The sequence below is a fragment of the Mesoplodon bidens genome (genome assembly GCF_964165515.1).
Source record: "Mesoplodon bidens genome assembly, chromosome: 7".
Taxonomy (NCBI): domain Eukaryota; kingdom Metazoa; phylum Chordata; class Mammalia; order Artiodactyla; family Ziphiidae; genus Mesoplodon; species Mesoplodon bidens.
Window position 1 is genome coordinate 78,768,697 of NC_138164.1, and position 27,152 is coordinate 78,795,848.

Consider the following 27,152-nt stretch of genomic DNA (forward strand, 5'->3'; position numbering starts at 1 on the left):
AAAAATAGTATTAGTATTCATTCATTTAACAAATACATACTGAATGAACACCTACCCTGCCCTCTGGAATGTAAGCTCCATGGCAAGGGCTTTGATCACCACTATAGCACTATCGCCTTTAAGAGAACCTGGCCAAAGTGGGCACTCAAATATTTGTTGAATGAGTGATTATGACAGATACTTCAGTAGATGCTGGGATCTATCATTCAGTCATTTATATAGTAGGGGAAGGCAAATACATATTATGTCAGGTGGTACTAGTGCTATGAAGAAAAATAAAGCAGAAGATGGACTGTGAAGGAGGATGTTATTTTGTTGTGGGCACATCCACGCTGAGAAAAGGTGGACTCCCCACCCAAAATTCAGCTCAGATGTTGAGACTGATGAAATCACACACATACCAAGGGTGTATGAAAGACTTTATTATTCCCATAATGAGGCTTTCTGGGGAAAGCAGGGCAGCTCCCAAGCAAGTCCAAAAATGGCCTGAGAGAACACAGAGAGGAGACTGGCTTGGGGGTTTTATGGTGGTTAGGGGGTAGGGCCAGGGTGATGGTTCTACATGCAGTTTGAATTTCCCACAGGTGGCAAAGCAAGAAGCAGCCAGGCTTTATTGCACAAACGTGGGGCAGAAGGGGAGGAAGGAGTGGGGTAAGGCTTAACAGCTGTCAGCAGTCAAACATCAAAGGTGGACTCAGACTCTATATGACACATTTTATAGAGAGATCGGGGAAAGCCTCTGATAAAAAGACATTTGAACAAAGGCCTGAAAAAACTGAGAGACTGAGCCAGTATTATGAAGTTGTTTGGAGAAACATCCTTTCCTGCAGATTTAAAGGCTCAGAGGCAGAAGAGGACTTGGTATTTTCAAAAAATGGCAAAGAGCCCATTGTAAACAAAATAGGATCACCTGAACTCCATGAAGTTAACATCTAGCGCATATTGAGAGAAGCAATTTTTTAAATGCTAGCTAGCTAGCTAGCTAGCTAGATATTTGCAAAATTATGTTAATACCATATTCACTTTAGGAATGTGACAAGGATGCCCAATATCATTAACTATTGGAGTTTCAACCAGGAAAAAAAGACAAAGACAGAATAGGTATAACAACTGAAAAGGAAGGAAAAAATAATTTTTCAGCAGAAAACATGATTGACTTCTTGGAAAACCCAAGAGACTCTGTAGTTAAATTATCAGACTGAGTTCAAAGAGGATCCTAAATATAAATATTACTCAGCCATAAAAAAAGAATGAAATACTGCCATTTATAGCAACATGGATAGACCTAGAGAATATCATACTAAGTAAGTCAGACAAAGACAAATGTATGATTTCACGTAAATGTGGAATCTAAAAAATAATACAAGTGTGCTCGCTTCGGCAGCACATATACTAACAAATAATACAAATGAATCTATATACAAAACAGGAACAGACTCACAGACATAGAAAACAAACTTACAGTTACCAAAGTGGAAGTGGGTGGGGGAGGGATAAATTAGGAGTGTGGAATTAACAGATACACACTACTATACATAAAATAGATAAGAAACAAGGATTTAGTGTATAACACAGGGAACGGTATTCAATAGCTTCTAATCTATAATGGAAAATAATCTGAGAAAAAAAATATATATATAACTGAACCACTTTGCTGTACACCTGAAACTAACACAATATTGTAACTATACTTCCACAAGGGAGAAAAAAGTTGCTAAATGTAAAATCAATATACAATAATGAGTTGTATTTCTGCATACCAACAAAAAATAGGTTAAAAATGTAAATTTGGCAGGAATTCCCTGTCGGTCCAGTGGTTAGGACTCCGTGCTCTCAGGGCCAAGGAGTGGGATTAGATCCCTAAATGGGGAACTACGATCATGCAAGCCTCGGTGGCATGGTCAAAACCAAAATAAAAGGAAATTTGAAAAATATACCAATTACAATGTTACCAGAAGTACACAGCAGTATTTTTATTTAACAAAAATTATATATAACCTTTATGGAGAAAATTATAAAACTGTTGAAAACTCAAAGAAATCAAAATAAACATGTACATCCAGGAAGATGCAATCTCACAGAAGTATCAATTCTCAAATCTATAAATTCAATTCAACATCAGTCTAATCCCAGTAGGGCTTTTACAGAACCTCACAAGTTCATTTTAAAATATATGGGGTAGGGGGACTTCCTTGGTGGTCCAGTGGTTAAGACTCCACACTCCCAATGCAGGGGGCCCAGGTTCGATCCCTGGTCAGAGAACTAGATCCCGTGTGCTGCAACTAAGACCCGGCGCAGCCAAATAAATAAATATTTTAAAAAATAAAAGCAGACTCTCATTTGCTTTTGGTTGTTTTTGTTTTGTTTTGTTTTTGCAGTACGTGGGCCTCTCACCGTTGTGGCCTCTCCCGTTGCGGAGCACAGGCTCCGGACGCATAGGCTCAGTGGCCATGGCTCACGGGCCCAGCCGCTCCGCGGCATGTGGGATCCTCCTGAACTGGGGCACGAACCCATGTCCCCTGGATCGGCAGGCGGACTCGCAACCACTGCGCCACCAGGGAAGCCCTGCTTTTGGTTTTAAAAGCCCAGCTTCCTTTTATGTTCTCTGTGATGCCTCCGTGTGGCTTTGTTCTACCATTCATTCCAGGACAACTTACTGAACACCATCAATGTGCCAAGCACTGTACCAGGCCTACCCCAGTCAGCTGGGGACACTGACTGACATATGAACAAATAATTAAAATTAAAAAAGGATAAGTCCTGGGTTTCCCTGGTGGCGCAGTGGTTGAGAGTCCGCCTGCCGATGCAGGGGACACGGGTTCGTGCCCCGGTCCGGGAAGATCCCACATGCCACGGAGCGGCTGGGCCCGTGAGCTATGGCCGCTGAGCCTGCGTGTCCGGAGCCTGTGCTCCGCAACGGGAGAGGCCACAACAGTGAGAGGCCCGAGTACTGCAAAACAACAAAACAAAAAGGATAAGTCCTATCAGTATTACCCTGTAAAGTATTGTACATTAGAGGACACTTCATATCACAAACACAAAAATAAATTTACTAAAGAACACATGAATTTCTGGCACTGGCCAAGATGGAATAAGCCCACAACAGGCTATTTCTTCCACAATTCCAAAATACGAAATTTTGGATAAAATACAAAAAGCAACTCCCAGAACACTGTTGAAAATTAAACCATTTTGACTGAATGGTTGAAGAGGGAAGTCAAAACTTGAAGAATGAACAATACTGATGATGAGTTTCCTGATTTTTCTTTCCTCTTTTATCTGAGGCAGTCTGGGTCACAGAACTACGCAATGGGCATGGACAGCAAAAACTCCCAAGAGACAGTTCTTTTTGGCCAGAGAACCAGGAAAGGGAGCCTCAGCAGGCCAGTGTGAAAGTCTCCATTTTTTTTGTTTCTTTTTTATCTCTTGGCTCTGCCCGGAGGCTAGTCCCAGTGCAGTCAGAGCTGCACTGCTGTACCAGTGGTATCAGGGGAGCTGTTACCTAAAACACCAAGAGAAAAATGATTCCAGAGGAATCAGGAAATGGGTTTCTTGTGGTCCCATTTTTCTCTCTCTTTCCTCTTGGTGCTTCATCTGGAGGGTGGCCCCAGCTGTGAAGAACTACATTACAGTCTGGGGTGTAGGGCACTAAAACTAAGAAAAACTGGTATTTGTGGCCAGAGGAAGCAAGAAAAGGGGTGATATTCACAGTATTCCCTTATTAGCCAATTAATGTCTGTAAGAATTTTGAATGTGTATCCCAAATTATCTTACACTCTGCTCTGTGTTTTGGACTTTTCCATTGTCCAATCTTTGAGTTCACTAATCCTTTTCTGTGCTGTGTCAGATCTCTTAGTAAACCTTGGGTTATTAACTGCATCTAGTTTTTAGTCTAGAATGTACATTTGATCATTTTTTTTATAGATTGAAATTTTTCTGTTGAAACTGCCCATCTTTTCATCTATTTTGTCCATTTTCCTTTTTTTTTTTTTTTTTTTTTTTGGCCGTACAGCATGCAGAACTTCCCTGACCAGGGATTGAACCCATGTCCCCTGCATTGGAAGCACGGAGCCTTAACCACTGGACCACCAGGAAAGTCCTCTATTTTTTTTTAACATACTAATCTGTTAAAGTCCTTGTCTTCCATCACCAATGTTTTGATCATTCATGAATACGTTCCTATTATTTGTTTTTGCTTATGTTTTATCAGTCACTCTTTCCTACCCCTTACTAATACTGCTAGATGGTATCTTTCACCAGTGAGGATTTCCACCTTTCTTTTGCTAGGCAGATGAAGTGTGAGACTGATTAGCTCGTTGTAATCAGAGAAGGAGCTGGGTTGGGGCTCGGTTGCATTTTAAATAAAACTCAGACCACCTCTGCCTAGAGTCTGTTACTCCGTGTTACTTCTGGGATTTTAATTCAGAGCCTGGCAGATCTCTGCCTCCTCAATCCTGAAAGATGGTGTGGGGTTCAGTTCTTCCCTTTCGTAGATTTGCGCTCCATGAACCCTCAAAATCTGACAAATACATATATATTTTATTTATTTATTATTATTTTTTGCGGTACGTGGGCCTCTCACCGCTGTGGCCTCTCCCGTTGCGGAGCACAGGCTCCGGACACGCAGGCTCAGCGGCCATGGCTCATGGGCCCAGCCGCTCCACAGCATGTGGGATCTTCCCGGACCAGGGCACGAACCCGTGTCCCCTGCATCGGCAGGCGGACTCTCAACCACTGCACCACCTGGGAAGCCCCCTGACAAATATTTTTTATAGAACACTTCCCTCTAAGCAGGGCTTAGGTATGTATATACCTTATGTGTATCTTAGTCTGCAGACGACTTCACTGTTTTTCACACTTAGATCTTTACTCCATTCGGAATTTATTTTTATTTAGGATGTGAGATAAGGGAATGCAACTGGATTATTTTCCATATGTGACTGATGGTTGGCCCTGCTCCTCCCATCATCTACACCCCTTTCTATGTAACTCTGCAGTTTCTGCAACTGAAAAAGCTGAGTGTAACCCCTCTCCCACCCTTGACTTTTGGGTTTGGCCATGGGACTTCTGGGTTTTTGGCAAGTAATGCAGGCAAGGCTTACATCTTGTACCTCTACCATCTCCATGAGAAGGACATACCCTGACCAGCCTGTTAGTACAAGAAGAATGCGAGACACATGGCACAGTCTTCTAAATGGCCTGTAGACCTATAACTTGAAGTAGAACCAACCAGCTGAGCCCAGCCTAGATCAGCTGACCCTCAGGTCAAGCCCAGCTGAGACAGCAGACGCCCCAGCCAAACTGCGTAAGTATGAGCACCTTATAAAGATTAAAGGAGAAATATGTTTAAAACACTTAGCATAGTGACTGGCACAAATAGAGCCCAAGATAAATATTAATCAAATTTTGAAATAAGGTATTAAAATATTTTACAAACTTATGCACAGAGTAAGTACAGTAGTTCTCAAACATGACTGTCCAGCAGAATCTGTTGAGCTTGCCAACGTTGAGCTTCCTCCCTCGAAAATTCACACACACCCCCAACAAACACCCCACATGTATTGTTTAGGTAGAGACTGACATCATGACAACTATATTTTCCTAAATACCTTAAAAAAGGAGTTGAAAAACTTAAATATACCTTAGCACAAAACTTGGAGAGCCTCATGATAAGTGATATACATAATTCCTTAAATTAAGTAGAGTTTTGTATCATAAAAGAATTCATCTTCCCCTGTGGAATTACAACTGATGAAATACTTTCTCAGGGACTCATCAGTGCTTCTTTTTTTTTAATATTTTTTCTGAATTTTATTTTTTTTTATACAGCAGGTTCTTATTAGTTACCTATCTTATACATATTAGTGTATATATGTCAATCCCAATCTCCCAATTCATCCCACCACCCCCACGCCCACATCACTGCTTCTTAATCTTATAAATATTATTTTAACTCAGGCATGAAAGAAATATGCGCATATTACACGTCAGAGATACTCTCCGTCATGGAGTTTACCACTAACGGGAGTTTAGATAACAAACTAATTATGCAGTATAATTTTAAGTAGTGATAAGCACAATTCATTGTTTTCCTCAAACTACGCCCTTATTTTCTAACTCTTCAGACATGTTGTTTCTACCCCAGGTGTAAGCCCTCAAATCTCAGCATTCTCAGAGGGCCTCTCGTTGCTAGGATCCAGGGGCCCATTCATCTCCTTTTCCCTACCTCTTTTCGGTCGTCTTCATCCTTTTATCCAACATCACTTTCCAACAAGCAACACTTAAAACAGAGGTGGACATCAGGGACCCACCTCCCCAAACTCTCTGCTCCCACCGCCAGCCACGCCTCTCACAGACCAGGATGTTTCTCCGGACGACGTAGTGGGATTCACCGGAAACGCTCGTCCGGAAGTGCAGAGTTCTCGCGTCCGCCGGTTTCCTTCCGCGAGACTCCAACGAGGTGGAGAGGGGGGAGCGCGAAGGGGCCTGCAGTGCATTCTGGGGAAGTTTCAGCGCTCTCGTCTTTGTTTCCGGCTCTAGAGCAGCGTTTGGTTTCCCAAAAGCTCCTCCAAGGCGCGGTTCCCGGGTTCCCGGGTTCCCGGCTCCCCAAAGGGGCGCACATACTTCCTCCCTCGGTTTTCGGCTGGCGCTGGGGTCCTGCCGACGCCGCCAGCATGTCTGGGGTGCGCGCTGTGCGGATCAGCATTGAGTCCGCCTGCGAGAAGCAGGTCCAGGAGGTGGGCCTGGATGGCACTGAGACGTACCTGCAGCCGCTGTCCATGTCCCAGAATCTGGCGCGTCTGGCCCAGCGGATCGACTTCAGCCAGGGTTCGGGCTCCGAGGAGGAGGAAGCGGCGGGGGCAGATGGCGACGCGCAGGACTGGGCGGGCGCCGGGTCCAGCGCGGACCAGGACGACGAGGAAGGTAAGGCCCGTGTCTGTTGCTCGAGTCTGCTGGGCGGGTCTGGGGGTCCCGGTACCCGCCCAGGTAATGTCACTCTGCCTCTCCTGCGCCAGGTGAGATGCTGTGCGTGGAAGTACTTCGAACGTAGGTACGCGAAACATTAATTGTGCTCTTCGTCACCTGGACAGTTTAGGGCACTGCTTGACTCTTAATATTCCTTATTTTTCTGCAGGTTTCCTTGAGTGGGAGCGCTTGAGGGACACTGTCACTGGTGAAGTGTTTACGTTTTTAATAGAGCGTCTGTAATGTGGCACACCCTGGTTAAGAGCCCTGTAGTTCACATCTCGGCTGTGATAGTATTGGCTATGTGACCTTGGACTAGTTACTTTGTTTCCCTGTGCGAGGTGGATGATTATAGTAACACCTACTGAAAGGAGATTTGCATTGACTGGAGTATGTGATAAGATCTAAGAGGTAGGCAGAGGCCAAATCGTGTAGAGCCAGTAGGCCAGGATAAGCACTTGGTTTTTATTAGAACGACAGCTGAAAGTTTGAAGGATTTTAAGCAGACAGATGATTTTGTTTACAAAAGATCACTCTGGATGCTATATAGTAAATGGACTATAAAGAAAATAAAACTAGTTAGGAGAGAATTATAGAAAAAGTATGTGTGGTTTTTGTATTCTTATTGTCAAGAATAAAAAAACATTAACGGGTCTTGATTTAGTTATGTGAAGAAACCCTGTGTAAATGGGCATTTAAAGATGGCATTTCAAGCCAGTCTTGTTAGGACAGTTAGGGATCCGTTTGGGAATAAAAGGTAAATACTACCTCAGACCTCACACAGAAATATTTCCGCAAGGATTGAAATGCAAGTGAAGAGAATAAAACAAAATGTTGGGAAGAAGTTATAATCATGTAACTTCGGGATTAGGAGAGATCTTCTTAAGCAAGATAGGAAACACAGACGTTATAAAGGAAAAGATAGGTATAATAGTAGGTATATTAATTACATAAAATTCTAAAATAATAATGGAAAAATGTGCCATAAACAAAGTAAAAAGATAAATGACAGACTGGGAAAAGTATATGCAACACATATGACACACAAGCGGTTGATACCCCTTATGTTCAAAGAGTCCCTTGAAACTGAAAAGAAAAAGACAATTCATTGGAAAAATAGGCCAAAGATATAAACAGTTTGCTCACAGAGGAAAGACTTCAGATCTCACTAGTAGGGAGAAGCAAATGAAAATATCATTAAGACACTATTTTCATGCATAAGATTAGTAGCAATTTAAAAAGATCGTTAATATCTCATGTTGGGAATGTGAATTTTTAGAGCCTTTTTGGGTGACAGTTCGGCAGTTCAGTATGTATCAGAATCTTTAAATGTTCATCTCTTTTGTTTGTTTGCTTGTTTTTGTTTGTTTTTGGCCACACCTCACGGCTTGTGGGATCTCAGTTCCCTGACCAGGGATTGAACCCGGCCCACGGTAGTGAAAGCCGGAATCTGAACCATTAGGCCACCAGGGAACTGCCAGTGTGTATCTCTTTTGAACCACTAGTATCATAGCTAATGATTTAACCTACAGAAAAAGTTGACATATACACAGATGTGTGTTCAAGATGTTTACCACTGCTAGCGTTGTTGCAACCAATCTCCATGTCCATTAAACAGAAATGAGTAAACTTACTGTACATCTGTGTTCCAGAATATCATACAGTGTTAAAAGAATGAAGTAGATCTGGAAGTGTCTCTAGGACATATTAGCTTGGTGGGGTGGCGGGGAGAAGCAAGCAATAGAAAAATGGGGGTATATGTAAATGCATAGAAGAACATTTGGACGAGTATGCCCCAACTGTTAATGGTGACTGCCTGTCAGGAGGGGAGAGAATTAGGGGTGGGGAATAAAGGGAAACTTTCACTTTTTACTCTATAACTGTATTGTTTGAACTCTGTACAATGAGTCTGTATTCATGAAATATAATTTTTAAAAGTGATTAAGAGGTTGGAAGATGTGTTAATAGTGTTAACTATCTGAATGCTGCCATTATAGGTCATTTTTATTTTTGTACTTTTCTGTGTATTGGAAATTCTCTACAATTACTTGTTCAGGTTTTGAAAGCTGGAAGAAAAAAAGGTTATTAAGAAGGCTTGCATAAATTTTAAAAGTTGTTTGAAAGCCTATCATGTTGTAATGTTAGCATTAACTTAGGGAATTCGATATCATACTTGTTTTGACATTGTAGGAATACTAACTTAAATGTTAACCAAGATTCAAGAAAGGGTGGAGAGAATGGGATAAAAGAGGGAACAATTTAAAATAGAATTCATTATTTCTTCTTTTAGTACTTTTAAACCTCTGAATGAGCTTTCTATAACTAATACCTGTGTATTTCTCTTTTTTTCTTTCTCTTTTTAGGGTTGGTGAAATTTCAGCCTTCCCTCTGGCCTTGGGATTCAGTGAGGAACAATTTGAGAAGTGCCCTGACAGAGATGTGTGTTCTCTATGATGTTCTCAGTATTGTTAGGGATAAAAAATTTATGACTCTTGATCCCGTCTCTCAGGATGCACTTCCTCCAAAACAGGTATTTGTGGGATTTGATTGAATAATGGTGTCGTTTTAAACTTGGCTTTTTGGAAGTATGTCTACATGAATTGGTAGTGATTGTGGATATTTATATGTGTATATATAATACATAGATTTTGATTTCTCATCAGTTTTCCAGTTATGGACTTTGATCTGAAGTGTACTGAGTGCCTCGAAAGGGTGTACGTGTGGGTGGGGGAGAGAGTGGCATACATAGGGGAGGAATGGCAGTACAGAGAGTGGAACCTAACCTAGGCTGGGCCAGGTTGATGCAGTGTTGAGTTCTGATTTATAGTCCACTGTGGTGATTTGATTTAACACAAATCTTTATTTGAGTTGACCAAAGAAATAGGTTGTGGTTATTTTTTTTAAAAAAAAAAACATTATTATATGTGCTTTTCGCCCTTCTCCATGCTTTTCTTTAATTTTTAAATTTTCCCTTGTGTAGGTATTTTATTGTTGAGAAAAGTGCATCATTTTAAAATCATTTAAAAAATAATTCTGAGCTACACTTTTGGATTGTTTTTGATAGAATCCTCAGACGTTGCAGTTGATATCTAAAAAGAAGTCACTTGCGGGAGCAGCACAAATCCTACTGAAGGGGGCAGAAAGACTGACTAAATCAGTCACTGAAAACCAAGAAAATAAGCTACAAAGAGACTTCAACTCTGAGCTTTTGAGACTGAGGCAACACTGGAAACTTAGAAAAGTTGGAGATAAAATTCTTGGAGATCTGAGCTACAGAAGTGCAGGTATAGCTTATTGTTTAAAATATAGTTTTTCAGAAACTATAAATGATAGGTTGTAATGTTACCTTTTTGGGTGGGAAGGGGGGGCCACACCGCACGGCTTGCGGGATCATAGTTCCCGGATCAGGGATTGAACCTGGGCCCTTGGCAGTGAAAGTGCCAAGTCCTAACCACTGGACTGCCAGGGAACTCCCACATATTCTTCGGTAATAATATTATTTCTCAGTTACATGTTACATTTTGAAGTTTTAATTTCTGTGCCCATAAGCCTGAGAAAGCTAAAATTACCCTTATCACGACCTATGTAAATATATGTATAAATAGTTTATATTCAATTTGAAAACATTTTAGATACATTTAATTGAAAGTTCAGAGATAGGGTTTATGTGCTCATACACCCTGAACCATAATTGCATTTTAGTCAGAAATAAGGAGGTAGGGTTAGAGTCCTCAATCACAGGCTTACCAGTAACCCTCAAAAACTGGGCATAAATGGAGAAAAGAAACTTCTCTATTCTTCCTTATTCTGTTTTTCTCCCTAAAGTCTGCTAAGCTGTTTTCATATCCTGGGTGAAGAGAAACAGTGGTGAAAACACTTCGCCTTCCTTTTTCCATTCAGCCGAGGTTGCAACACTAACTTAAGGAATATACTTTGTTGAAGTATATCAGAGTTTAATATCTTGAATTCACATCTTTTGGTATAAATTCTTTGTTGTTGAGCTATGATATATAATAGCAGGTTTTCCGAGGTAATTATGGTACTGTCTTTAAGCTGCTGAAGTATATTTAGAGGATACAGTAAAAGTTTATGAGTCACAGCTCAATAGGGTAAAAACTTTGAATGTCAAGGGATAAAAAAGCAAGGAGCCCTGGCTGTGATCACTGGGGTGACAATAGTAGAGTGATATTTTAAAAGGATTCATTTGTCAGAGCAAGCCATCATTATCCCAAAGTTAAAGGAAGGTAAATTGAAGTAGTTAAGTACTGGAGGACCTACATGCCTTAGCGTTGATGTGAATTGGGAAATTTTGAATTCTGAAGGTAAAGTTCTATCACAAAGATGAATTCGAGATGACAAAGACATTTTTACATTTTAATAGGTAGTCTGTGGAAGCAGTGCTTTCTGGCTTTGAACACTGTAATCTCTTCCCAACAAATAATTATGTGCAAGAACTTTACCTAATTTCTCTCTATGGGATAGTCACCTGTGTTATAAAAGGATTTGATTACATTCTGTTTTTAATTGCAAGAAAATCTTGAACATCTTCCCTTGTTATAAAACAGCAGTTACATTTATCTACCCACTCCTCCGGTAATTCAGCAGCCCAAAACAACTATCCCAAACTTACCCACTACATAAAAAGACATCACATGAAAGTCTATGAATTGGTTGAAAAACGGTGGTATATACACTTTCCTTTTGTCCTTCTCTTACTGAATTCAGAACCCTTTAATTGCAACCTTATTACAGAGACTGAGCTCCAGAAGTTTTTAATCTCCAAAGTTTAAATTTATGGAAGTATTTTCTAGAATTATATTCATTTTGTCAAAACTCCATTTGAATAAAACAGTTTGGATGGCCTGTAGAGTTCATATTATTGTGATACCATTAGACTAAGGCATGTTATTTTTTTAAGGTAAATAACTCTTTTTTCCTGCTTCCTTACTTACTTTTGTTTACCACGACTCTCCCTTCCCCCAAAACACACGTTTTTCATAGGAATTTAATTTATGCTTCAGTGATGTGTATGTGAAATATTATTATACACTTAATAATTTGCGTTAAATTAACATGTTAACTGGTTTTGATTTTGCTATTTTTAATACGCCTTTAGGATCTCTGTTTCCCCATCATGGTACATTTGAAGTAATAAAGAATACAGATATTGATCTGGACAAGAAAATACCTGAAGATTACTGTCCCCTTGATGTCCAGATTCCTAGTGATTTAGAGGGCTCTGCATATATCAAGGTATTTGTCAAAGTATTTTTCAAGTAATTTCTTGCTAGTAGCCCAGAAGCTAATTTGCTAACATTTTTTCATGTTATTATTGTCACATAGGTTTCAATTCAAAAACAGGCTCCAGACATAGGTGATCTTGGCACAGTTAACCTCTTCAAACGACCTTTGCCTAAATCCAAACCAGGTATAGTTATGTTCTGTCCTCTAACTTCTGGTCTTATCTAAGCTTATATTTACAAATGAACTGAAGATAAACGTAGATAGGAAAAATAGGTACTTAGGAATAAGAGCAGTTGGAAATGTAAGTATTTATAATTTGTTAATTAACCATTAGTGAATAGCTGTGTGATCTTTTTTTAAAGATTGAACTTATTTACCAGTTTTCTCTGTGTAAAAGAAGTAAAATGTTTTATATGCCATAATGCACTGTTTTCTAAACTTTTGTCATATGTATCCAGATCATCATTTAAGCTAGTTAATACCTAATATAATTAGTTAATTAATATATACGTATGTCCCCTGTCTTTCAGGTTCCCCACATTGGCAGACGAAATTAGAAGCAGCACAAAATGTTCTCTTATGTAAAGAAATTTTTGCACAGCTCTCTCGGGAAGCTGTTCAAATTAAATCACAGATCCCTCACATTGTGGTGAAAAACCAGATTATCTCTCAGCCCTTTCCAAGTAAGTGCAGCCTACCCTTTTGAGATTTATAATTAGGACTTTGTGGTTTGGGGAACAGGACAAAGCAGGTAGCTATTTAGGTGTGCTGAAGGAACAGTTAGAGCAAAGAGGTAGTGTGCGGTCCGTAATAACAGCCAGTGAAGTATGCAGCACAGTCTGCACTGCTGACTCTGTTCTGGGTCCTCAGTAGTGTCACTCCTGGGCTTTAAACAATATATGTTAAAGTTTGTCCTAGCAAGGCTGTTATTCAGTAACAATTGCTTTGAGGTGTCTATGCCAGCACCATTTGTGGAAGATTTCTCAGGGATCCTGTCTTATTGTCTAAATGAGATGTCAATTAGAAAATGCTTAGGTTTTTTTTTTTTTAATTTTAATTATTTATTTTTTAAGATATTTTATTTATTATTTTTTTATTTGGTTGTTTGCACTGGGTCTTAGTTGCAGCAGGCGGGCTCCTCAGTTGCGGCTTAATTGTGGCATGCGAACTCTTAGTTGAGGAATGCATGTGAGATCTAGTTCCCTGACCAGGGATCGAACCCAGGCCCCTGGCATTGGGAGCATGGAGTCTTTGCCACCAGGGAAGTCCCTATTTTTTATTTTTTTTATTGAGGTATAGTTAATGTATAATATTATATAAGTTTCAGGTGTACAACATAGTGATTCACAATTTTTAAAGGTTATATTCCATTGATAGTTGTTATAAAATATTGGCTATATTCCCTGTGTTGTACAATATACCCTTGTAACTTATTTATTTTATATATAGTGGTTTGTACCTCTTAATCCCCTGTCCCTACATTGCCCCTCCTGCCTCCTTCCCACTAGTAACCACTAGGTTCTCTCTATCTGTATGTCTGTTTATTTTTTGTTATATTCACTAGTTTGTTTTATTTTTTAGATTCCATATATAAGTGATATACAGTGTTTGTCTTTCTGTGACTAATTTCACTTAACATAATACTCTCAAACTCCACCCATGTTGCAAAAGACAAAAGTTTCATTCTTTTTTTTATGGCTAAGTAGTATTCCATTGTATATATATACACCAAATTTTCTTTAGCCATTCATCTGTTGATGGACACTTAACTTTGCTTCCATATCTTGGCAATGGTAAATAATGCTGCTATGAACATTGGGGTGCATGTATGTTTTCCAATTAGTGTTTCTGTTTAGAAAATGCCTAATTAAATATCCATAATATTCCTAAATTTGTGGAGATTGAATTTAAAATATTATTCAAAAGCAGTTAGACTTACCTAGAGATCCATTTGTAATTAGCTGCACTTGTTTTTCCTTAAATTCTGAGCATCTTCTTAGATCTTCTCAAGGGAATAGGTATTAGGAGTGAAAAATTTCATCCTGATTCTCATGGGAACAGGGAACGATATCTGTCTTCTAGTCAGTAAGACCAGATGTTAACTCTGTGTTTTGTTTTGTTTTTAATTTAAAATCTAGAAGAAATAAATTAACATATAGTTTCTGTTCACCTGTCTTTAGCCACAGCTCAGGGTCAGCAGCCACATTGTAGGTGAACAGAATTTGAATTGTTAAAATATATGGTAGTTTATTATATTCGTGAGTAGTCATTTTGGTGTAAAAATGTTGATCACGAAAGCCTCCTCTTAAAGTTCAGGATGTATGTTTTGAGAATGGGCTGTGATTATACTTTAGGAAAACAGTTTGTGCCTTTCCATATTATAGGTTATTTATATCTGTCCTACTTATTTTTATAAATAGGCTTGCAGTTATCTATTTCTTTGTGCCATTCTTCAAATGATAAGAAATCCCAAAAATCTGCTACCGAGAAGCAAAGTCCAGAGGACCATCTTTATGTCCTAGAGCATAATTTGCATCTACTGATTAGAGAGGTAATGAAGTAAATGTTTTTCCTTGCATTGTGGTAAGAGTATCCACAGCAGTGAATGTACACACACTCCCCTCTGCTGAGTCCTCATTATTCATGTAGCGATGACATTCACTAGCTGTGCTGTGAAAGATCCTTGCTATGGGCTCAGGGAATACAGAGATAATCAGAATACAGTCTCTATCTCCAAGCATAGCTTCTAGTGGCAGAAATACACCACAAGTTTTATAGAGAGGTGTAAGAAATGCACGCTAGAGGGTATTCTGATTGGGGAATCAGGGAAAATATCTTGCCAGAGCCCGTGAAAAGGATTACTTGAGTTATTTCAGGATGTATTCTACTTACACATCATCTAGAACTATGTTTCCAGTGTGCTGGTTCACAGTTTAGGGTAATTTCAAAAGACTACCCTGAAAATCTTTTAATAGAAGTACATATTCCAGCCTTCTCTGCCTCACCCCAAAATCTGGTTCAGTCATTTGTGGTGGTGCAGGAATCAGTATTTTTTTGTGTTCCTCAGATGGTTCTGTTGTAACCAGGTTTGGGAACCTCTAATCTAGGGGATGGTGGAATAATTATCTATTGATTTCATGTTTTCTGTCAGTGGGACTTATTAAAGAATATTTGTTTTTCTACTTTAAAAATTTTTAAATAAAAACAGCAGCTTGAGAGGGGCCCTTCTCTTTACAAACTCACATTAAATGTGGCCTAGTAGATGTTAACATTTATCTGTGTGCCAAGACTGCCTTTATATGTGGTTCAGATCTATTGCTTTCATGTTTCCAAAATGTGAGCCATGTTTTGATCGAACATTGTGTAGTTAATATGTGGGTATTGGCTGTTTAAAATGGCTGTTCTTGTTACAGTTTCATAAACAGACCTTGAGTTCCATCATGATGCCGCATCCAGCAAGTGCACCTTTCGGCCACAAGAGAATGAGACTTTCGGGTCCTCAAGCTTTTGATAAAAATGAAATTAATTCAATACAGTCAAGTGAAGGGCTCCTGGAAAAAATAATTAAACAAGCAAAACATATATTTCTGAGGAGTAGGTAAGGACAGAGTTACTATTTTTCTTTGAAACTGCAGTCCTTTTTCCTTTGTTAGTTATCTTTATTAGTTACATTATTTTTGGCATGCTTTATTTTTTTTTCCGGGGAGATGGAAGTGGCTATGGTAGAAGAGATTATGGTCGTAGATGGTCCTGTCAAGTTTGGGGAAGACTTAGCGCCATTGCCCATGTAACTTAATATATTGTTTCTAACACTGGCACTAAAGTTTCCAAAGACGACTGACTGGGAACCTGCTGTGGGACACCAAACTTTCTTCAGTAACCCATCCATGAGATACTCTTCCTGAACTGATTTAAACCTTTTTTGAAGCTTTCCCTATTTTTTGGTTGTCACACATTTTAGGACTTTGGAAGGCAATTTCCTATATGTTGACTTATTTAATCCTTAGCTCTGGGGCAGATCATGTTAACCCATTTCTACTGATGAGAAGATTGGGGTTTAATGAAGTTGTGCAACATGCTGAAGGTTACACAGCTAAAAAGTTAACAAAATCAGGATTTATGCCCACGTTTATGTAACCCCAAAGCTCATTTTCTTTCTTCCATACACATCATTTACAAAAAAAAAACTTGCATGATTGGACCCAAATGAATGTATCACTTCCAAATGCTAAAGGGTGCTCTTCTATTTTATTATTGGCTCTTAGTGAAGAGGTCTGTTTCTCCTTCATTCATGATTGCACCTTGGTGGTACTCAACAGGCGTGGGGACACTGTTTTTGGAAATGACATTTTATTTTTGATTTTTGATTTTTTCCTGTTAATACAGTCATGGTTTTATTAGCATATTAGTCTTTGGTCTCAGAATGGAAACTTTTAGTAAAATGAATTAGGAAGACATGTTAGAGACAACAGCATGATACAGTGAAAGGAGTAAGGAGTTTAGGGTAAAAGATGCGTTTAGCCAGGGCTCAATGACTTGCTAAGTAACTTTGGGCAAGTTAGTTAATATCTGTGGCCCTCTATTTCTCTGTCAACTGGGGGTATAGGAGTCTGGTCTTAGGGTCAAATTGAATAATATATACAGAAGTTCCTTTTAAACAGAATATTATATGTTAGATTATTGTTGTTACTTTTCATTATAAAAGCTATTAATTTGAGTATATTGTTAATCTTGCAAATTTCTGATTAACCGTAAAGTTAAATATTCCCCGAAATAAATGAAGGGCATGGAAAAAGTTATCTTTAGAATGCTTATAAATTTCTGAATAGTAGTTGTAATCTTGGAAGCAGCAAAGTTTTAAAAACAATCCCTTTTCTCCCCTTAGATATAGAAATAATGTTCCAAATGTATCAACCCATCTGTATAATTCCATACAATTAACATGTTCCTATATTTTTACATACATTTGAGCCTTGAGCAACACGGTGGTTAGGGGTGCGACCCTCTCTGTACAGTTGAACTTACAGTCGGCCACCAAATAAGCAATTCCTCCTTTTCCCAGGTTTTGCATTCGTGGATTCAACCAACCAAAGATTGTGCAGTGTTGTAGTAATTATTTAGTGAAAAAAATTCTCTTATAAGTGGACAGGTGCATTTCAAACCCATTGTTCATGGGTCAACAGTATATGTGTCAGGGCATGTGTATCTTTTTTATTTTTTAATAAATCTGGTATCATAAAGTTTTATACCGTGCCTTCAGAGATTTTAATAGCTATGTAATAGCCCATTGTGTGACTAATCCATAATTTCTTTTAACAATTCTCAATTGCTAGATACTTTTTTATTCCCAGTTTGTTGATAGATATAATACTGAGATCAAACCTCTCACATACGTATTTATCTGCTGTAAAAATTTTTGAAGCACTGCCAGGGAAACAAATCACAGCAAAAGAAGGTAAAGTTAAAAATGGATTGAAAGAAACCACTACTAGAGCAGAAGCAGGATAAAAGAGCAAAGCCCAAGCCTGTTGGTGTAAAAACCCCTTGTCCTCAGTGGCTATTCTCATTTCTTCCATTTCCTCCTGGCTTTTCCTTCTCTTTCCAGTAAAGTGCTAGAATCAAATTTTAGAAACTGAGGATCTCAGTAATTTGGTTAACTTACATAATTTATGCTTTGGTTCTAGGCAGTGGCTTTTCATTAGTGTGTATAAAATATAAAGGAAAGATTATTGGCTCTGGAGTTTGACTTCCAGGTTTTGTGCCCCAAACAGTTACAAACTTTGGGCAAGTTACTAAACATTGCTAAACTGCTTTTGTTCCTTCTGAAAAATGGAGGTAATAATAGTAGTGTCTACTATCGTTAGCAAGGTTAAAATAATTCATGAAAGCACTTATTATAGTAGTTGGTACATAATTATCACTGGATGGATCTTATTTTTCATTTATACTTACCATATTTATCCTTTATCACTTGATGGGTCTTATTTTTCATTTATGCTTACCATATTTATCTTTCTTGGAGTATAGGTTTTAATTGTGCAATAAGTCTCTCTAGGTTCTCTTGAAAATGATTATAATTCCATGACAGTAATGGAATTATAATTCCAGGTGCGGGTATGTCCCAAGTCACTTGTTACCGGGGATCAAGTACTGATATTTATGAGTAATTTATATTCTTTACAGAGCTGAGGTTAGTACCCTGGAAGTATCCTTCTCACTTGTGTTCTGGTAAGATTTTCTGAGTGGCAGAAAACAAATGGAGTTAAAAGGAAATCAACGTGGCATGAGAATGTGCCGTGATGTGAAACTGAGAACCAGCACATCAGAGCTACATCTGACCTTTCTTTCAAATCTTTGCTTTTCAGATGATGGTATTTTCAAAAAGTAGTCATCTGTTTTTCAAATAACCATAAAACTGATAAGTGATTTATCATCTTATTATTTTATATGGTAACTTTATAAAAATTTTAACTTATTTTCTTTAAAAGAACTGCTGCAACCATTGACAGCTTAGCAAGTCGCATTGAAGATCCTCAGATACAGGCTCATTGGTCAAATATTAATGATGTTTATGAATCTAGTGTGAAAGTCTTAATCACATCACAAGGCTATGAACAAATATGCAAGTAAGTATCAAAAAGAAGTTGTTTAATACGTTAAGTTGCTCTTTATGTATTGATGTTTGCTGAGTGATTATATCAAGATTTTGGTTTTTATTTGCTAGGGTGGCATAACATTCCAGTAAATTATGTCAGCTGTAGAGTGTTTTTAAGAATGAAAGGTAAGGACTTCCCTAGCGGTCCAGTGGTTAAGAGTCCGCTCTTCCATTGCAGGGGGCATTGATTCTATCCCTGGTTGGGGAACTAAGATCCCACATGCCGCGTGGTGCGGCCAAAATACACAGCAAAAAAACAAACCAAAAAAAAACAGAGGTAAGAATGTCTAAAATAGTCTCTGTTAGGTAAATGTCACATATTTGAGCTGTGGTAAAGAAGGAACCCCAGCTTTGAGTGGAAAGCTGCCACGCTTCCTCAGACTCCTGTCCACTTCAGTTCTTGCCTAGAGGCTGTGGCCACTCTGGGGTATTTGAGGTGAGGAGGGCTGTTTATATTAGAGCCTGTCCTTTCCATAGTGTGCCTAAAACAACTCCTGTGTCTAATCCAGTTCATGATTATGTCCTTAGTGACTTTTGTCCCCAGCATTCCTGGAGGAGCAGTCTACTTGATTTATATTCATAAATCACAAGTTAATATACAGATAGTAGATTGGTGGTTGTAGTGGTGGGGAGTTGGTGAAGGTGGTCAAAAGGTACAAAATTCCAGTTATAAAATTAGTTCTGGGGAAGTAATGTACAGCATGGAACCTATAGTTAATAATACTCTATTGTATATTTGGAAGTTGATAAAAGAGTAATCTTAAAAGTTCTAATCACAAGAAAAAGAAAATGGGTAACTATGTAAGGTGATGGATGCTAAAAAAACTTACGGTGGTGATCATTTTGCCATATATACAAATATCAAACCATTATGTTGTACACCTTAAACGAATACAATGACATTGTCAATTATATCAGTAAAACTATGGGCAGTGGGGAGGAACACATTAATATAATTAGCTGGTGGCCATGAAAGACATTTTGGGCTTCCATTTCAGCCTCTTTGAAAATTAACAACTAGAAAGATGGAGCTGAGTCCCCTCCTCCAGGTCAGTCTGAGAGAGTGAGTATGTTTATCAGGGTCTGTATGTTTTATTTTCCAAGCTTTAGTTGCTTTATTTCAGGCAGACGTAACTAGCCACAGTGGTCTCTCAGTGAGCAAAACACAACTGGAAACCATCACCACCCTCAGGAGTAGGGGAATATAATAATATATACTATAATAATGTGTAATATAATAATAACACTATATTTTAATAGGGATGTTTTAATTCTCTTTTTTTATAAAAATGAAAAATAGTAAACGAACAGGATTTAAAGATCAAATAGAGAAGGTAAAAGAGTATACAATGCAAAGGAAATCAGTCTTGAAACTTCTTGGAAAAGATTGGTGGAGTGGATCATGGCTTTCTTCCCCCTCTACCTAAAGAAATAATGAAATAATTGGGGTGGCTCGGGGGTGTGGTGGGAGAGGAAGTGTTGAATATGTGAAACAAAGTTAGTGTATGTTTTTAACTGTTAAGGCTAGGTGACAGGGTCATCGGCTTATACTATACTTTTGTGTGTGTTTAAAATTTTCCATAATAAAAACTTAGAGAGTGAGCACAAAGGAGAGGAAAAGAAAAAATTGAGCAGCATTGAATTATTTACATCTAGAACTAAGACCAAACAACTGTGGGATTATGGTTATAGAATCCAGTGTAAATGTTCTAAAGTTCTGTGAAGAAAGGTTTGTGATAATGTAGCCTTGATAGAATCAGGACAGGAGAGGAAGTAGAAGGAAGTATAGAATGTCCTTTTCCCCATCTTCTATAACTGGTGGGGTCATCTTATGCTATTTGAAATTGCAAGTAATTCTCTTTCTTAAAGCTCCCCAACTTTCTATTGTTGAACATTTTAGTTGGACGCCAGCAAAATAATTTGTACATATGTAAGCATATCTATAGGATAAACTCCTCCAAGTGTAACTGCTGTGTCAAAAGATAAGGACATTTAAATTTTTGATTAATGTTACCAATTTGCTTTTCAAAGTGGTTACAAATTCCTCTTCCCTCACACCTTTGTTTAAAAAAGGAGAATTTAAAAATTTCGTTAGATTTATAAGTCTTTTCCTTTAAGCCTTCTGAATTTTGTGTTTTTTCTTGGAAAGAAATATGTAAAGTTCATCAAAATTACAGTTTTATATAGGTAGTTGCCAAAATGCTTTATTCTTAAATATTTGCTGTAAAACAAAGTTAGGAAAAAAGAGGTACTATCAAATGTGGAAAGAAATAATGCTATTTTTTTCCACATTTGTTCAGCTAGATTATTTGATTTGGAGAGTTTTGTGTTTCATGTACATGTCATATGCTAAATATTTATAAATTAGTTTGGAAGAGTTTTGTGATCTGCGTATATATTCATTGGCTCTTTTATGAGTTTCTTTGTTTGACCTAAGCTTAGTTAATAGAGCGTACGTATTTTGACTTGTTTGCTGATTATTTCAGGAGAGGGTGAAGTTAACAAACCCTATTTTCCTTTCTGTATGAGAATTTGACCTTTGGTTAACTCTCGCTCTAGTCTCCTAGTAACTTGATAAGGAAAGATGCCATGTGTGTTACTAGACAACACTGCTTATAGCAAAAATGATCCCAGATTGGTAAAATGGTTCTGGACTGGGAGAAATTATAAACCCCTGATGGGGACGGCTTTGGATTTCCCAGGATGGTGTGACTTCTAACAGTGGGCAGTGTCTCTGGTGGGCACCCTGGAAACCATGCCTGTGGAGCTGTTAAGGGTGCGTGGCTCCTGTGAGGAACCAGGTTGTTAAGTCAGGGCAGGTCCCATGTATTCTCAATGTGGATCTCATTTCATTGCAGCAAAGGTGTATTGCTGCAGTGTTGACAGCTGAAAGGCCTGCCGTAGAAGAGGAGCAAGTGGTGTTGGCCTGCTGGCAAGCCGTGCTTCCCCCACCGTATCCTTCTGAGTAGACTGCTGCTTAGTGGCCTACAGTAGTTTAGAGAGAGTCTGATGGTTTCCATTGAACCTAAGAAAACTCTCCCCCGTGGGTGTTGGTGTAGGTTATCAAAACTGTCTGTTATATCCTTTTTTTTTTTTTGATGATAAGGTTTTTGGCATTGTATAAGGTAATTTTCAACATTTCTGATTTTTAGTATATGTGTCTCTAAAGGTCCATTCAGCTGCAGTTGAATATTGGAGTTGAGCAGATCCGAGTCGTACACAGAGATGGAAGAGTCATCACTCTGTCTCATCAGGAGCAGGAGCTGCAGGACTTCCTTCTGTCTCAGGTAACAGCTGCAGCTACAGGTCTTGAGCCCCTTCCACTCATAACTAGTGAACGAACAAAGTGGGGAAGAAGTACAGTTATTTTTAAAAAGCCATCTTTTCCTGCCACCTAATGTCTAGTGCACATTTTACAACCTACAGGCTAATTGAAAGTGTTGACAAACTATCCTAGATTTGTTTCTACTCTTAGTTTGTATTTAAGATGCAGGACCAGTTCTGAGATTATTGGACTTTTTTCATTTCTCGTGTTAGCCAAGATATACCACCCCTCCAGGACCACGTGAAAGTTTAGAATTACCCAAAAAAAACAGAAAGGGAGATCAGATACGAAGCTATAGTGTCCATTCTCCATAATGATAAATGGAATGCTTTCCTCTTGAGCCCTAAGCAAGAGTTCCTCTTATTAAGGGACAGTACGGAGAGTGCTGTCACAAACCTTCTTTGTGACAGTGGACAAATTTCTGGACCTTTCTTTTCTTCGTCTGTAAAGTAAGAACAGTATTTTTCCTACCTTCTTCATGGAGTTATGATGGTCCATTGAAATATGAGTTATGGGAGAAAGCGTAGGTTTTGAAATGCTAATGAATCTTTCACATAAAACACATTTATGTTCCACATAAAATTTTTTGAAAATACTGACACTCTCCATCCTAGAAGCAATAATCTTTTATACTGATTGCTTATGTGGAACCAAGGAAATAAAATGCATTCATGAGGTATGGCAGCTCTTGGTTGATTGCACCTAAAATGGCTTCGGTTGGCTTACACATACACGCAGAAACATGTTGAAAGCCTATGGGATAGCTTCTGGAATTGATGAGAAGTCTAGAGAATAAGACTTGCAAATGGATCAGGATCAAAGGAAGCTAGGTAGAACCACAGCCAGGGCAATGGCACTACTGATGCCATCCCAGCACTACTGCCTTCATCACTGGGACAGAATGCACTCTGAATTGCCCCATGTATCAGTCGGGGTCTTAACCAGAAATAAGTGGCACATTCAGGATAATTTCGGGAGTGTCTGTTTACCAAGGACCTAGTTATAAAAGCTGGTAGTGTAACCGTATGGATCAGCCTCCCAGGACAGAGCAGGGTGGAGAGTGGCCTTGAGGGGGTTAATGGAAGATACTCAGCTACACACCCTGCTACTACTTAAATGTTGCTTCATAATCACTGATCCAGGTGGGAGGTTCCAGTTGGCCAAGTTCAGGTCGTATGCCTGTCTTCCAGCTGCCAGTGGACAGGAAAGTGAGTATCAGGCTATGTTAGCTTCTGCAGTAGAAGGTGGGGTGCTGTTTGCTTCCCTCAGTGGTCACACAGGAGGATTCCTCAAACATAAGATAGGGTTCCTGGGCTAGGCACTGAAAACCCCAACGGAAGTTTATTTTACAGTCACGATGTCAAGTCAACTGCAAAGTAAATACCCATGCTGATTGTCAGTGAAGTTTCCTTTTTCATTCACAGATGTCACAGCATCAGGTGCATGCAGTTCAGCAGCTAGCCAAGGTTATGGGCTGGCAGGTCCTGAGCTTCAGTAATCATGTGGGCCTTGGACCCATAGAGAGCATTGGCAATGCCTCTGCCATAACAGTGGCCTCCCCGAATGGTGACTATGCTATTTCAGGTACTTTCTGCTTCTCTGAATGTGAAGAGACCTTTGGGAGTTTGGCCTTAACATTTAGCTTTAATGGTTACTATACTTAATAGTAATTTATTAGCTTTAATAGTTACTATACTTAATAGTAATTTATCTCTGCAGTAGGTGAGTTCATGCAGTAATTATACTGAGCATTTATCTCATCATAGGTGTTATTCAGAGCAACAGGTTATTACTTCTCTTTCTAGTAGTTATAAAAAATGTCTTGCTTGGCAACACATTTTCCTAAGAGATTATCTGAAAAATGCCATCAGCATTGTTGTTGCTCCTGCAGTTCAAAACTTTTAATGGATAAATGCTTTTTAAAAATACACTGCTGGGGAGTAACCTGGCAGTCCAGTGGTTAGGACTCGGTGCTTTCACTCCATGGTTTCACTGCCATGGACCCAGGTTCAATCCGTGGTCAGGGAACTAAAATCCCACAAGCCACATGGCCAAAAGTAGATAACATAGATACATAGATACATAGATAAAATACCTATACTGCTGCAAATATGCAAGAATAATATTTGATCCTAAAGATGGTCAAAGGATGGAACAGAGAGATGTTTTATGAAGCACCTAATATGCGTGGGGCACTTTGATAGGCATGTATACATACTGTCTAGTTGAAAATTATATATGGTTTCAGTGTGATCTTTTCTAATACCTGCTTTAAATATTTGAAAGAGTGGATAATTAGAAATTCTTCCCCACAGGATCAGAGCTTGTGAATCTGCAGGCTTGATCATTGCTAGGCCCTTATTCATAATTTCTTTTCTTCTTTCCTGGGTTATAAAGCCTCATTAAAACCTAAAGTTCATATTTGGAATAATCTTTCCTCCATCCTTTCCAGTTCTGATTTTGAACATTTGACTTTATCACATAGTAGGTATATATTAACCAAGTCATTGAAATATTGGGTTGTCAAGTATTTTAGAAAAAGATAATGATGTTCTGAAAATGTATAGGACATTTGACTTTCCTAAACCAACATTCATCTTGCCACATTTTTATAGTACAAATGGTAATTCATGAATATTTATACCAGCCTAGTATCTATAAATTAGTAAATTTTATTTTAGCATATTGAACCTGAAAAGCACTTTTAAATAAGCACTTTCAAGTTGATAGACAAACAAGGTTTTTATACTCATGAAAATGAAGTTGTGTGATCTTTGTTGTCTCTAGCTTGGAAAATGAGTATATGGAACTTCTGGTTTTGTTCCACAGTTCGTAATGGCCCTGAAAGTGGCAGCAAGATAATGGTTCAGTTTCCCCGTAACCAGTGTAAAGACCTTCCAAAAAGTGATGTTTTACAAGATAGCAAATGGAATCATCTTCGTGGACCGTTCAAAGAAGTTCAGTGGAATAAAATGGAAGGCCGGAACTTTGTTTACAAAATGGAGCTGCTTATGTCTGCACTTAGCCCTTGTCTACTATGATTTTCTTCCAGACCAGTTTCCAGATATTTTTTTCCAGAGAAGTTTCCAGAAACTTTGAGAAATGTTTGCAGATCAACTATAAGCACAAGGAAGAGGAATCTTCCAAAGGAGTATTGTTTTTAAAAAGTCATAATTAGCAAATGTTTACCTAGCATTTTGAAAACTTTCACTTTATAAGTGACAAGTGCTTTGAAATGCAAAAGTTTATGTACAGTTATAGGGTATACAAGTATGGAGATATGTAAATACTTTTTTTTTAATGCAGTTAACTTGAACTGTTACTAACTTATGGATTTGAATTTGCTTTTTAAAATATTCCTTTGATGTTGACATCAAATAAAGCATATGGTTACAAATTCCAGACACTCTGAACTCAACCTCAGTGAATTGTGTCTTTAATTGACTTGTCTCATTCCACTATTATTGCTTAAGAATCTTTAAACACTCTTAAGACCCAGCTTTCTTACAGGAATTCCCTCCAGTTGAGAGAAGCAGATCCTTTCCCTGAAGTGCAACAAAGTACTCTCCGGCCGAAGGAGCCTGTTCTCCAGTCCCTACCAGAGCTATTAAAGCCAGCTCTTGTATTAGTGGATAAAGTACCTCTTCCTCTGATTGTCTTTGTTATGCATGCCTGGGTCTACTACTTTGAGAAATTCCTTGGAGAGTTCCAGCTGAAGGCCTGGAAGGCAGACTGTATCTTTTAGTGTTTCCTCAGGTCCCTCCTTGGTCTGTTTTCCCACTTGAAAGACCTCATTTGCCTTGCCACACTAGGCACCTGCTCCTGCCTGGCCCTGCCCCTGGCAGCCCCCAGCTTCAGCCAGCAACCCTGGATTGCTTCTTCCAACTAAAGATTTATCCTGTCTTATTCCATTAGCTCTCTGCATTTTCCCAGGGAAAATACAAATGGAGTAATGGAATACATTTTGCAAAGAATAAATAACATGAACTTCTTGGAAATAGTGCTCCAGTCCTAAAATATGTCTGAGGAACTTCACTTAATAATGTTCCCAGTGAATTTGAGGTTCTTGCTTTGTCGAGAAAGAATTTGGAGACAAAGTGATAGCTAAGAAGTGGATTTATTAAGACAGAAATACACTCAGACATGTGGACCATCTCAGAAGGCAAGAGAGTGCCCTGAAATATGGCATGGTTAATTTTTACGGGCTGGGTAATTTCATAGGTTAATGAGTGGGAGGATTATTCCAGTTTTGGGGGGGAGGGGTGGGGTGGAGATTTCCAGGAAGTGGGCCACCACCCACTTTTGGACCTTTTATGCTTAGCCTCAGAACTCATGGTGCTGGTGGGTGTGTCATTTAGCATGCTAATATATTACAATGAGTGTATAATGAGTCTGAAGGTCCACTGGAAGTCGAATCTTCTGCCATTTTGGATCTAGTGAGTTCTAACCAGTTTTTGTCATGTCCTATGGCTGTGTCATTCTTTTAAAGGTTGTGCCGGGCCCCCTTCCCTCCTGTTTCATTCCCCCCTCAGAGATTTTACTCCCATATTCTTACGGGAAGCAGAGGGGTGACGGTCTGTCTTCTACAACTGCTTCAGGGCTGAGTAGGGGCGTCAACCCTGCCTGTCAGGGAGTAAAAAATCTCTGGATGCCTGATCTAGGGGCCACAAGGGCAGGACAGCTCCTTGTTTTAAGTCCGTACCAGCTGGAAGCCTTCATCTTGATGTAGAACTGTTGTAACTGTTAACTTAGCCTTCCTATGAATCTTCTTGATGATGAAGCACTTTTTGTAACAGTGTCAGAGTACAAAAATATCTGTAAATGACAAAAGACTTAAAAGGCTTGATTAAACCTCTGATTACATTTAATTTAACATAGGAAATAAGCCTAGTTAAATACTTCTCCTTGAGATACCTCAGGGGCCCTTTAAAGTATCCCAAAGTTAGCTAGAAATCAAAAGAA

At 38.8% G+C, this 27,152-nt stretch overlaps 1 protein-coding gene across 1 annotated transcript; it reads left to right on the top strand.

The window, feature by feature from the left end:
• The first annotated feature begins 6,441 nt into the window (after positions 1-6,441).
• On the top strand, positions 6,442-25,608 carry MED17 (mediator complex subunit 17). The gene is made up of 12 exons (XM_081240882.1): positions 6,442-6,924; positions 9,330-9,496; positions 10,031-10,250; positions 12,083-12,219; positions 12,310-12,394; positions 12,741-12,893; positions 14,631-14,761; positions 15,624-15,808; positions 18,699-18,836; positions 22,035-22,152; positions 23,615-23,774; positions 25,020-25,608. Exons 1-12 carry the CDS (start codon positions 6,675-6,677, stop codon positions 25,229-25,231), a joined length of 1,956 nt encoding a protein of 651 aa, XP_081097008.1. The 5' UTR covers positions 6,442-6,674; the 3' UTR covers positions 25,232-25,608.
• Positions 25,609-27,152: the final 1,544 nt, after the last annotated feature.